At 34.9% G+C, this 13847-nt stretch overlaps 1 protein-coding gene across 20 annotated transcripts in view; it reads right to left on the bottom strand.

The window, feature by feature from the left end:
• Cadps (calcium-dependent secretion activator 1) overlaps positions 1–13847 on the bottom strand; it is a 445541-nt gene that overhangs the window by 111749 nt on the left and 319945 nt on the right. For 15 of the 20 annotated variants that reach the window (XM_070104970.1, XM_070104977.1, XM_070104972.1 and 12 more), the window contains 6 exons: positions 12745–12774; positions 9295–9345; positions 5423–5524; positions 2093–2156; positions 1567–1690; positions 342–362 (listed from right to left, as the gene is read on the bottom strand). In XM_070104970.1, the coding sequence (XP_069961071.1) occupies positions 342–362; positions 1567–1690; positions 2093–2156; positions 5423–5524; positions 9295–9345; positions 12745–12774 (392 nt within the window). The remainder of the gene's footprint in view (positions 1–341; positions 363–1566; positions 1691–2092; positions 2157–5422; positions 5525–9294; positions 9346–12744; positions 12775–13847) is intronic. The other 5 variants (XM_070104981.1, XM_070104982.1, XM_070104976.1 and 2 more) reach the window with 4 other exon arrangements.

The raw sequence follows: 13847 nt of genomic DNA, 5'->3' as shown, positions 1-13847 counted from the left end.
GATGACAATGAAAATATTAGGAAATTACATACCTAATGCCACTAGGTACATGAGGAGATTAATTACATAAGGATAATTACCCAAAAAATAATGAGTACTATACAGGAACATCAACATGAACCCGACATCACAGAACTACATTATACATCATAAATAACATGAAAGTTAGAGAGCTACAACACTACATTATATATCATAGCTAACATAAAAGGTTAGAAAACTACATACTACATCACAACTACAACCAACATGAGAGTTAGAGAGCAACTTTCTATCCTTTACTAATTAGCCATGCTCAAAGAATTATAAAAATATTAAATTTACCATGCTAAAATGTTTACCTTGAAGGGTTGTGTCTCCACCTATGGGTTAAAAAATATACGAAAAGTTATTTTCAACGGTTGACAGCAGGACAGAGATAAATAGTCTGAGGTATGTAAGCAGTGTATTACCTATCTCAAGAGGAGGTTAATGGATTGAAAGGGGGGAAATTAAATGTCTTGCTGGAAGGATAAATACAGTGGAACCTCAAAAATCGAACTGCTCCCAACACAACCAATTATGTAAGTGTATTTTTGTAAGTGCTTTTATAAGTGTATTTTTGAGGGTCTGAAATGAACTAATCTAATTTACATTATTCCTGATAGGAATAAATTCGTTCGGTAATGGCACTCGGACAGCCTTCTGGACTGAAGAAAGTTCGATATTTGAGGTTCCACTGTATTCTGGCCTGGAAACGAATTTAAATTACAGTGGTACCTCGGGATACAAACTTGAAGAATTATGTAAGTGTATTTTTGTAAGTACTTTTGTAAGTGTATTCTTGGGGGAGTAATCTAATTTACATTATTCCTTATAGGAACAAATTCGTTAGGTACTCAAACAGATCGGCACTCGAACAGCCTTCTGGAACAAATTAAGTTCGTATCCCGAGGTACCACTGTAGTTGAACGCTTAAAAAAATGGGTCGGAAAGAGGGTCGAGAATGTATTCATAACCTTAAGACACACAGTCTCATTATTACCATTTTTCCAAATGAGGATTCGGGGACTATCTTATCTAGAAAGTTACTCCCAGTTCAGTACTTGTTATTGTTATGATATCAGTGCATCTCAACTATACAGTGGACCCCTGCTTTACAATCACCTCCCAATGCGACCAATTATGTAAGTGTATTTATGTAAGTGCATTTGTACGTGTATGTTTGGGGGTCTGAAATGGACTAATCTAATTCACAATATTCCTTATGGGAACAAATTCGTTCAGTACTGGCACCTGAACATACTTCTGGAATGAAATAATATCGTAAACCGGGGGTCCACTGTATATAATTGTTTTCATATACAATAAACCTTTCCATGACACGACCCCATATAGCGCAAGTTTAGCTGAACACTTGAAAAATTATAGTCCATGTGTTTCCTTCACAGTGCAAGAAAACTACAGTGCATGAGATGCCTGTGCAAATGTTGCTCAAGTGTCTCATTCATCAACTTGTGAGAGCAAATGGCAGGTTTTAGTTTTCGAAGCTCAAGTGATCCAAGAATACACAACTGCCATATTTACCCTCAATTTTGGTTTCGGATGAAAGACGGGTATAGTTGAGGAGGGCAGCGTTTTCGAGGCACTTTTTGATCATGCCTCTCACCTCCTCGGGAGGAACGGGAGTCACTATATCCTTCATCAGGACCTGTGACACAAACATTTCAATATTTAAGATTTGCCACTGTGGTAGTTTCATATGCTCTTGCAGGTAATATATATAAATTATAATACATGTGTTAAAAAATAAAATCTTCCAATGTTTCCTGCAAAAATTAAATAAACTTTTATATAAAACTGGGGTCCTTAATGTTTTTTCAAAAAAAAAAAAAAAAAAAAACAATTTATTTGCAATGATACAGTACATAATAATAATAATAATAATAATAATAATAATAATAATAATAATAATAATACCACCACCTCTGAATAAATGTTGTCTAACAAAGTCTTGTTCATCTATGTATAGCTTTGATACCTAATTCTCAGCATTTTTATTCTTATATCCTACATTAATGTCATTCAAAGAAAAAAATACTGGGGAACATACTTGCTCTAGTAAGGATAACGTGGCTTTAAGGGCACCTTCTGGTCGACCAAATGGGAAGCAATACCTGTTGACGTGAAAAATTTATTTATATGTTGCAAAAGAGGTGTACTGAACAATTGTCAGTGAGCATCAGGAACCCACATGTCAACACAAATGAGAACACTAAGTTTATTGTATATTTCAACTCCTAACTGAGGTCATTATCAGCAAGTGATGAGGTCTTCAGTCGGAAGTTGAGATATACAGTACGTAATAATTTTTTCCACTGTTTGGCTACATGTAAACTACATTATCTTCATACAATAATTGCAAACAAGCGATACAAGATGCAAAACAATGACAGGGAGAGTTGAATGATAGCTCTAGGCTTTTGTGTTGCAATCAACACATCATCAGGAGCTTGTAATGTTGCAGAAATAAGTAGGAAATCTATCAATCAATCAAGTTTATTCTCTATAAGGATTACAATGTGGGGTTTACAGATTTTGAATATTGTGTGGTTCACATATTTTAAAATACTAATTACAGAGGGGGCCACTAGGACACCTAGCATGGCTAGGCATTTCGGGCAGACTTAGATTAATTCTAAACTTTAAATTATTACAGATTATGGTATTAAGGCTAAGTGACTACATTATAGTTTGTGAGTTTAGCAATGTGAATGCTTTTGTTTTGGCACAATACAAGGTGTCTATATTGGAGTATCATAGGCAAACTTATGACTAGTTAGGATTCATTATTTTAAGATTAAGTTTCGTATTTCTGTGTTTATAGTCAGTGGGTGAGTGAGTGTAAATGTGAACCACCAGGTGGTTATCATGTAGTTAGTTGACAGGGTGTATCAGGGAGATAAGATGTTTTCTAACTGTAGTTTTGAAAGTGATGAATGTGTCTGCAGTTCTAGAGTTTTCAGGTAGAGTTTCTAGTTTCTAGGTAGATTCGTTCATGGGAACACTGTAACTCATTCCCCTGAACGAATTTGCTTGGACTTCCTACTCATTTCTGCAGTACTACAACATCCTGAAGTATGTTGATTGGAACACAGAAATCCCAGAGCTATCATTCAACCTGTGCTTGTTTTGTACACTATCTTTGTAAGGTAAATGGCAGAGATGCAACTAATGTGACATTTTATTGTAGCTCCTTGAGAGTGCAACATTGCCACAATAAAATGTCACATTAGTTGCCTCTCTGTCCATTTAATAATAATAATAATAATAATAATAATAATAATAATAATAATAATAATAATAATAATAATAATAATAATAATAATAATAAAATATTTTATTTTGACATGATACATGTTTGTACGAAGGAATATAACAGTTGGGTGTACATGCCAAAATCACCTTTATATGCAGGACATTTAGGGCAAACTTAAAACTAACTTAAGATTAATAAGGGAATAACAGTACATGTGGTCTTTAGATGAGTTACAATGAATAAAAGAGAATTGAGTATTTTATAAGGTCATGCTATGTGGCTTTAGTAAGTCTTGTAGAGAGGATTATTAACCTAACATTAATTTTGTTGGTAATTCTACTATTATTGCATTGTCTTTGAACAGCATAAAAAAAATTTGAATTTGAATTTGAACATGTGGGTTCTTGCATTTCATCTCTAAACATTATTAATGAATTATACTAATCTAAAAATAACAACAAATAAAAACTGCAATTTATACTATAACAATAAATAAACCCTCATTATAACAAGGTTAATAGGAGGACTGCAATGGATAGAGAAGATAAAGTTTTGTTATGAACGTATATTTGAGACTGTATATACAGTGGACCCCCGCATAACGATCACCTCCGAATGCGACCAATTATGTAAGTGTATTTATGTAAGTGCGTTTGTACGTGTATGTTTGGGGGTCTGAAATGGATTAATCTACTTCACAATATTCCTTATGGGAACAAATTCAGTCAGTACTGGCACCTGAACATACTTCTGGAGTGAAAAAATATCATTAACCGGGGGTCCACTGTACGTATAAGCAATCAATTATATTTTTTAATTATTAACACATCAGCCATTTCACACCAAAAATTTTCATAATCATTCACTCTATCATTGTCTTGCCAGAGGCTCGCTTACACTACAGTTATAAAACTGCAACATTAACACCCCTCCTTCAGAGTGCCAGCACTGTACTTCCCATCTCCAGGACTCAAGTCTGGCCTGTTGGTTTCCCTGAATCCCTACATAAATATTACCCTGCTCGTACTCCAACAGCACGTCAAGTCCTAAACATCATTTGTCTCCATTTGCTCCTATCCAACATGCTCACACATGCTTGCTGGAAGTCCAAACCCCTTGCACACAAAACCTCCTTTATCCCCTCCCTCTAACCCTTCCTAGACCGACCTCTACCCCTGCCTTCCCTCCACTTCAAATTTATGCACTCTTGAAGTCATTCTATTTTGTTCCATCCTCTCTACATGTCCGAGCCACCTCAACAGCCCCTCCTCAGCCCTCTGGATAATAGTCTTGGTAATCCCATACCTCTTCCTAATTTCCAAACTACGAATTCTCTGCATTATATTCACACCACACATTGCCCTCAGACAAGACATTTCCACTGCCTCCAGCCTTCTCCTTGTTGCAACATTCATCACCCATGCTTCACACCCATATAAGAGCATTGGTATAACTATACTCTCATACATTCCCCTCTTTGCTTCCATGGACAAAGTTCTTTGTCTCCACAGACTCTTCAATGCACCACTCACCTTTTTCTCCTTGTGAATTCTCTGATTCATCTCATCTTCCATAGACCCATCCGCTGACATGTCCACTCCTAAATATCTGAATACATTCACCTCCTCCATACTCTCTCCCTCCAATCTGATATCCAATCTTTTGTTACCTAATTTTTTTTATCTTCATCTTACTTTTTCCTATATTCACTTTTAATTTCCTTCTTTTACATACTCTACCAAACTCATCTACCAACCTCTGCAACTTCTCTTCAGAATCTCCCAAAAGCACAGTGTCATCAGCAAAGAGCAACTGTGACAACTCCCACCTTGTGTTAGATTATCTTTTAACCCCACACCTCTTGCCAACACCCGAGCATTCACTTCTCTTACAACCCCTTATTAGATAGGCCTAAGTTCACTCAAAATGCTCTGCATGCTAAGGGGCTTTCTGCATGCACACCTAAATGTCACTCATCCCTGTACAAACATAAATAATCTTTAAATTTTTAATGGACAACTTGTTAACCAGACTTTATTCAGTGTTTCTAAATCAACTGCCCTAAATCAACTGCTATTTCCATTATACTGAGAATTAACTGTAACCTGAGAAAATTATACTTACATAAAATTAGTAATCTGATGCTCTAACAAGACTCTTAATCTCTCCTTAATAACCTGGAAGCGCTCTTTCTCCTCTGCCAGGACGGTACCCACGCCGTCAGGTCTGTGTCATTAAAAGATCATATTAAGGCAGGCCAAGTTAAAAAGGTTAATCGCAAGTGTCAGGAGAAGACTTTTCTTTGAAATGTCTTTGAATTTCAATATGTGCGACATAATTTGCTTGAAGACCTTCTGTATTATAATCTTGAAGCCTAAAAAATTTGACACACAAATATATTTAGCTATAAACTTTTCATAGAGAAATTATTTTTGTACTGCACAATGAAAGCTGTAACAGCCAATCGTGTATAAATCTATGGCAGGGTGTATGCCCTAGAGCCATCAGAACATTATTTCAATTACTCCTCAGCCATAATACAGGAGCCAAAAATTTTACTCAAGGATTAATGACAAGAGAATCAGCCTGATATTTCATTTATATAGAGTAGCATATTAAGACTATGCACAACATGATCAATAATAACGTATCTACTTCGTAAAGGTCTGAAATACTCTACTACATTATTTATTACGATACATGTGTAATGTTTTTCTAAAGATATCATCTATATGCAATATAATCTAAAATTTTACAGTGCAGCTAAAATATAATACTGTTACATATAATAATCTATTTTATTAATACAGGTACTTCATATTTTACCTTAATCTAGAGTGTCAATAAAGTAAACCATAGACAGGGATGCATCAAGCAAAAATTAATCAAAGGAATAAAGTGGACATGACAGATGCATTTCGTAAAACCTGCCATGCAGTGGTGCCTTTTTTTTTTTTTTGCAAAGCATCATTCTTCTTGTTGATCAACTTGTAGATCTTCCAAAGATGGAGTAAAGTGAAGTTACAACATGTAGTCTGGCAGAGGTCCCGAGCACATTAGCCAAGGTAACAAGTGGTAATTGCAATATATGTGTGTACATGTTTGTGTAACTGTGTATGGTGTGTATGTCTGTGATATATATATATATATATATATATATATATATATATATATATATATATATATATATATATATATATATATATATATATATATATATATATATATATATATATATATATATATATATATATATATATATATATATATATATATATATATATATATATATATATATATATATATATATATATATATATATATATATATATATATACACACACATACACACACACATGCATACATACAGAACACCATTGGATAACACAAAAGTTACATTCTTGAAAATGGTGTAATAAAAAAAATCGTGTAAACCGAACTGAAGAACATATGGGGAAAATAGGGTTACGTTTATTAGACCAACCAAATTTTTTATGTCTCAAAATTTTGAAAAAAAAAATAATAATAATGTAATTGAAGGTTGATGTGGTGATGTACATGAAAAATCTTGCAACAACATCTCTACAAGCAGTTATTTTATTGTTTTGTTGTTCTACTCATTGCAATGGCATGGAAGTTATAAAGGAGGGGTTAGAGTGGTTGAGGTGAGAGGGTTTAATGTTGGGGTAGGGGACTAAGAGGTGGGGAATGAGGGGCTGATGTTGTGGGAGGTGAAGATCAAATGGTGGGGGGAACGAGTGGAGGCTGGTGTTAGGAGGTGGAGGATGCTGGGTCATGGAGGGGAGAGGGGGTATGGGTGGGTTGTTTGTTGGGATTATGTGGGTGAAGGTGTGGGGAGGGTGGAGGTTGCTGGCTGGAATAGTATGGGCAAAGGCATGTGGCCAAGGTATGGTATTGGACATGTATAAATGTAGCACATGCTATGGTATTAAATGTGTATGTACATAGCATGTGGTATGGTATTAAATGTGTATGAATGTAGCATGTGGCATGGTATTAAATGTGTTTAAACATAGCACATTGTATGGCATTAAATATGTATGAACATAGCACATTGTATGGTATCAAATGCATATGCATGTAGCCCAGATCCTGGCTGTTCTAACCCATTACCCAGCACGCCCAATGCCAACACCCATTTTTCACACACCTCTGTGCGTTTTTTTACACCTTGCTGCCCATACATCCTAGTCCTCACTCACCTTCCTTCACCCATTCCCTCACCCACCTCCACCCATACCCTCATCCACCACCACCCTTAAGACAATGGGCTCACTCTGACATGTAGGGTAAAGACCACATTGCATGCCACATATACCCCTACATGTACTTCATTGCATAAACCCATTTTTATGGCATGTACACCAAAAATATGCCATAATTTAGCAAAACATGTTCAACAGATCATGTGTTATCCAATGGTCAATGTTTACATGTGTGTGTGTGTGTGTGTGTGTGTGTTATATGTTATACAAACAAATAATTAAAAAAATGTCAGAAATCTTTAATATTTTAAATTCAGAGATAAAAAATTTACTAAAAATCAATGGAAGTGAAAAGTGAAGAGAGAATTGTTATGTAGTGGCTGTGTGGGCGGGACTTACAAGTACTGCAAGAGCTGATGCTGTCCTCTGGGCACACCTTCACTGCTTTATGGGTTTGGTGAGTGACCCTGTCTATGAGGTGTTGACCCCACCGCCCATTACTGTTACGAGGATCGTAATTATGAGTGGCGCCGCCGTGCAGTTATGATCCACCCGAACCTCTGTCCAAGGGGTTGGGGGAACGGCGACGCCAGATCCTACCAGACCCACCATGCCGGGTCTGGACCCACTCACACACAAAAGAAATCGTGGCACCTTGCACACGTACACACACACACATAAAAATAGGTGGCAAAAGCCAACCGCTCACACAAATTATTATGCTATTTTAAATATGGTCATGTGAAGATTTCTTTTGTGGTGTTGGTACATGGTAGTTCTCATCATGCCTAAGAAACATAAGGAAACTGGAAGGTTGGGGTGCACACAGGTATGTGGGGGTAACCAAGGACTATTGGCTCCAAAAAACTATTCAAGTTTTACCTTCCCCAATGTGATGTCTGTTGTCACAACAATAAATATGTGTGCTGCCATGACGAGGCTTATTTTCTAGGTTAATGCATTACAGCCGAAATGATGGATCCAATAACATACAGTATGGTATAATGTTGTTGTACCATAAACAGAATGCAGTCATTATTACAATGAAAAAACTTGATCACCTAATAAAGAAATGTATATATTTTATGTGCTAGCAAGTACTATTGATGGACAGCTGTCAATAAAGAAGAAAGAATAATGACATAACCATAAGATAAATATAGAGAACATATTGGTGCTATTTGCCTGCAATAAAATAAGCAGAAGAAAAAATAAGTTAGTCTCAGTTTCATTCACGATATATTGATAAAGTGGTCTAATTGTTTTGGGGAAGAACTCACTACCATGCATACTCCCAAGATGCTTGACACATGTCCAGTTGTTTTGAATTCAGTGAAAAGTAACTTGGAATGAAGACAATGTCATCGTATCAAGTCCAAAGTTTAAATAATGATCATCAAATTTAGAAACAATATAATTCACCAAAGGTGACTAAACATATCTGGCCCAGAGAGCACTAGAATTCACCCCATTAGTTATATTTTTTATCAGAGATCATTATAACATTTCAAGTTACTGGTGCACAATGCATGAGTGAGTATTGAACAAGATGACTTCAAAATTGCAGAGAAATGCTTGTCTTCATAAAGCATGGCAATCTTCATTGGTAATAAAAGAAATAGCCAAAACACTGGCAATCTAATTACCCATATGCCAATAAAAATATTCAAAATGTGTTGTGTATTTCTAGCAACTATATAAATGAGAAATTGCTCTAGATCAAGTTACCAGAAAATGTAATATTCTATACTACTTTATCATATAACAAACCTTGTTGGAAACGGTACGTTAGGGGCTATTTGGCCTTGAGTCTGTTCTTGGCTATGGATAAAAGATAGAATGATATCAGGTGAGAACTTGAAGGAGTATTATCTCATTGATTACCATTACAGACTAGAGATAAACCTTTCCAGCACTGTGGTTTAGGACCAGTGTCTTGTTGCTGCTAGTATCTTACATTGCAGCTATTACTTTATCAATATTAAGAGAAACATGGTTTTTTTGTTCATCAGTTTTAATTAACACTAGTTCCTTAGTCCTAATTGAATACAAATGTCAGCCAAAAGTAGCAAATAGCAAATTTTGTCATCAGTGAAAAGATCCACTAGTACAACTCTTCAGTAACGTGTTAACAAGTGTCAGAAAATTACTATAAGCCTTTTAAACTACACTATATTAAGCCAGAAAAGGCAGTAAATAAACCCTTATTTATTCATAATCTTCACATTATAATAAGTAATGCATAAATTCTAAGACTAACATCTTCGAGCAGTACACATGTTCAATGGATACTTTACTGAACATGATATTAATTAATCTAAACCCACCATTGACTGCATCTAAGAATAAGAACAATTGGAATTCTCCTCTTTGTCCATCGTCAATATTAATTCTAGTATAAATTTATAAGATGTATAAATACTGATATTCAGTATTCTAATTTTACATTACTTTAATTACAAAGTACAGTAATGGCTGTCTTCTTTGGGCCTCTACCTGGTGGCACGTCCTGTTGGCCACGTATAAAATGTTATACTGCACAACACTGCATTACAGTCGTACATGACAAAGTACACCTCCTTTCTAAAGCCAGTGTGCAAGATAGCAGGGATACACTGAGGCTTATCACTTCAATGTGTTTTATCACAGTGGTTAATGTGGTCTGATTGGCAAATGTTGCCGATAAATAAGTGACTTTTTTGTGCCGATAAGTAAAACTAGTTAGTGACTTCTGTGCTTAACAGTATTTAATTACCTGTAAACTACATTCTGTATATTTCAGAAAGAAATATTGTGTGTAAGACTAGCAGAGCCAATAAGTAAGACTTGCAGAGTAAGTCTTAATTCTTTCTTTTTTTGTGTCAGAATAAAGACTGACTGTGCAAACTCGACCAGAGTGGCCAGTGACATCAATAACACATTTCATTTTTATGGTTTCTGCTGATAAGGTTAAACAGCAAGTTGTTGAAGTCATTTTGAAACAAGTCAGTAAACAGACTTGTATAATTGTACTAATATCTTGTAATTTCAATTAAGGAATGACTGTGTTACACAAAAATTAATTACTGTATTGTGTATTATGTAATAATTTAACCAAATTTTATCAGTAGCAATATTTTATTTATAATAAATCATCAAAAATTTTACCAATCTATCTGAAGAGCTAATATTAACTCAATATCTATAAAAATAAGAATATCAATAGCAAGGAAATAATTATATGAATAAATTATCCCACATCGAGGAATATTTAACAATAAACTAAAATGATATACATTAGAATATTTACCACAACCACTGTGATGCAACATTGTCCAACTCGAAACATGGGTAGCCAAATAGGTAAGTTAATGTGACATTCACAATTACATATCTATAACAGATATGAGGATGAGTATTCCAAGTGAACACAAACAAATATATTTGATAATTGACAAGTGAACCACAAATTAAAGATGAACTTTAGAATACATGTCAATTCACTCTAGACCATTATTATGCCTATCAAAGAATGAAATGTATTCTAAATCATCTGTACTTTGTGAATCATGAGTGAATTGTTCCAGCCACAGTACAGAAGGACTCTACATATACAGTACCACTTTTTGACATTCCAGGTTTTCATTGGCTTTCAAATGAGCTATTGTTCCCCCCACTGGTGGGCAGAATAAAATGAATAATGGCCCGGTGGCCTGGTGGCTAAAGCTCCCGCTTCACACGCGGAGGGCCAGGGTTCGATTCCCGGCGGGTGGAAACATTTCGACACGTTTCCTTACACCTGTTGTCCTGTTCACCTAGCAGCAAATAGGTACCTGGGTGTTAGTCGACTGGTGTGGGTCGCATCCTGGGGGACAAGATTAAGGACCCCAATGGAAATAAGTTAGACAGTCCTCGATGACGCACTGAATGAACCCTCCGGGGTTAAAAATCCGAACGAAATCTTATCTTATCTTATCTTAATTTAAAGCCAATGAAAACGTGGAACACCAAAAGGAGGTACTGTATATACAGGGTCCTCCTATATAGTGACTTTTATTCTCTTTGATAAGGATCATGGGAATTCCTAATGCTCACACTGTTAACATAACTCTCATAAGTAATTCTGAATGTCACTCATTAAGTCAGGTTAAGGGAATAATAGTGCGGGTTATACAGCGAAGGAGTGAGTGACTGCAACTTCCAAACAGCACAGAATGACCACCGCATCCAGGCTCCCACATGCGCACGTTTTAGCCTTTTCATGCTTTACAACCTCAAGAACCATATCATTAAAAACCAGTATGCAAAATTTCCATGAAGTATACAAAAATACTGCAGGCATAATGTGTTATTATCAGAGGTCTTTTTCACAGCCTTTTCAAAATTCAAAGTTAAGAAAGCATAATTTTAAGGACTTTGATCAAAAAATTCTAATTTTTTTTTCCAATTATTTTGGAAACCAGCATATTGCCAACAAGTAAGAAGAGAAAGATACAAGTTGAAAAAAAAAAACTTCAATCTGAAACAATGTTTTGCTATGTGTAGACCACTATTGCGTAAAACAATGTCCAACAAAAGCTTATTTTGCAACAATGTTCTGCTAAGTGTAGACTGTACAACGTAAAACAATGTCCAACAAAAGCTTATTTTGCAACAATGTTCTGCTAATTGTAGACCATACAGTGTAAAACAATGTCCAACAAAAGCTTATTTTGCAACAATGTTCTGCTAATTGTAGACCATACAGTGTAAAACAATGTCCAACAAAAGCTTATTTTGCAACAATGTTCTGCTAAGTGTAGACCATACAGTGTAAAACAATGTCCAACAAAAGCTTATTTTGCAACAATGTTCTGCTAAGTGTAGACTGTACAATGTAAAACAATGTCCAACAAAAGCTTATTTTGCAACAATGTTCTGCTAAGTGTAGATCATACAGTGTAAAACAATGTCTAACAAAAGCTTATTTTGCAACAATGTTTTGCTAAGTGTAGACCATACAGTGTAAAACAATGTCCAACAAAAGCTTATTTTGCAACAATGTTCTGCTAATTGTAGACCATACAATGTAAAACAATGTCCAACAAAAGCCCATTTATCAACTTGTATTTCTATCTTCACATAATGATTTCCTCCAAATCTGAACTGCATACTAGAGAAGAAACTGAAAAAGAGAATCCATAATACAGTGGCAAGTAAGGAGTATGGATGGCAGATGGGAGACAAGTGTATATAACTAACCCTACTGTCACCGTCCCATCTTCAGCAGGGCTGGAGGGGATGACGCAGGGGGAAGGGGAGAATGGTTGTATTAGCAGTCACAACCCATAGATCTTATTTCTCTAAAGTTATTTTGGAAATAATGTATAATAAATATATATAGTTTTTTTTTGTCATAAGCATGCAATATCAATACACTCTCACTTATTTTTAACCCTTAAATGGTCCAAACGTATATATACGTTTTTTCAACATCTGAAAGAATGTAAAAAAATGTAGATCTTCTTTTTCGTTTTACATTTGAAAACGTGTAAAAAAAACTTTTACCTACATTTTTTTTTGTTAAATTTGAAAATATGCAAAAAAAAATAGATCTACTTTTGTAGCACTACGAATTTGAATGTCGATCTCTTTGGACCGTTTAAGGGTTAATATCTCACATTTTCACATTTGCTCAGTCAATTATTCAAAGCTATTCTCACTTGTTTACTTGAGGTTATTTCACATAATTATTAGTATGATATATTTCATGCAGGTATATATTTAACAATGACCGCTCTCAATATCTTCATTTCTTACAAAAAATTCTTATTTACAAATGCAGCTCAAAATTACATATAGTACGTACACTATTCTTTAGCACAATATTTATCAAATCTTACTAATTAGATTAAATTTGTAATGGATAAATAAATAATATAAATATGTATATATATACATATACATACACACACATACATACGTATACATGTATTCGCATTCAGAATAAATCATAGTCAATCTTATTATAACTGAAAAGCTCTGAAAAATATTTTAATTCACTCGATTTTAAAATATTTTGATTCACTGCAGATGACCATATACCTCCACACCCTCCCATTGTGACATGGTTTGGGTAGTTGGTTATATCTGACCTTGAGGGAACTTGACAGTCGCTCCTCAAAAACATTCACCTCCAGAAGTCTACCCATCAATCTTTTGTCTACCAATAAATAATTTAGCAAACAGCTGTTGAGCACTTTATCATACCTCATATACATATTTAAATTCTAAGTAATGTATTACTTATTACCAAACTTTTTTTTGTAACATAATTAAATTCGAGGTCCTTCATTGTTAGTTTC

The sequence above is a fragment of the Cherax quadricarinatus genome, chromosome 96, assembly GCF_038502225.1.
Source record: "Cherax quadricarinatus isolate ZL_2023a chromosome 96, ASM3850222v1, whole genome shotgun sequence".
NCBI lineage: Eukaryota > Metazoa > Arthropoda > Malacostraca > Decapoda > Parastacidae > Cherax > Cherax quadricarinatus.
This window is presented reverse-complemented; position numbering and strand designations above follow the sequence as displayed.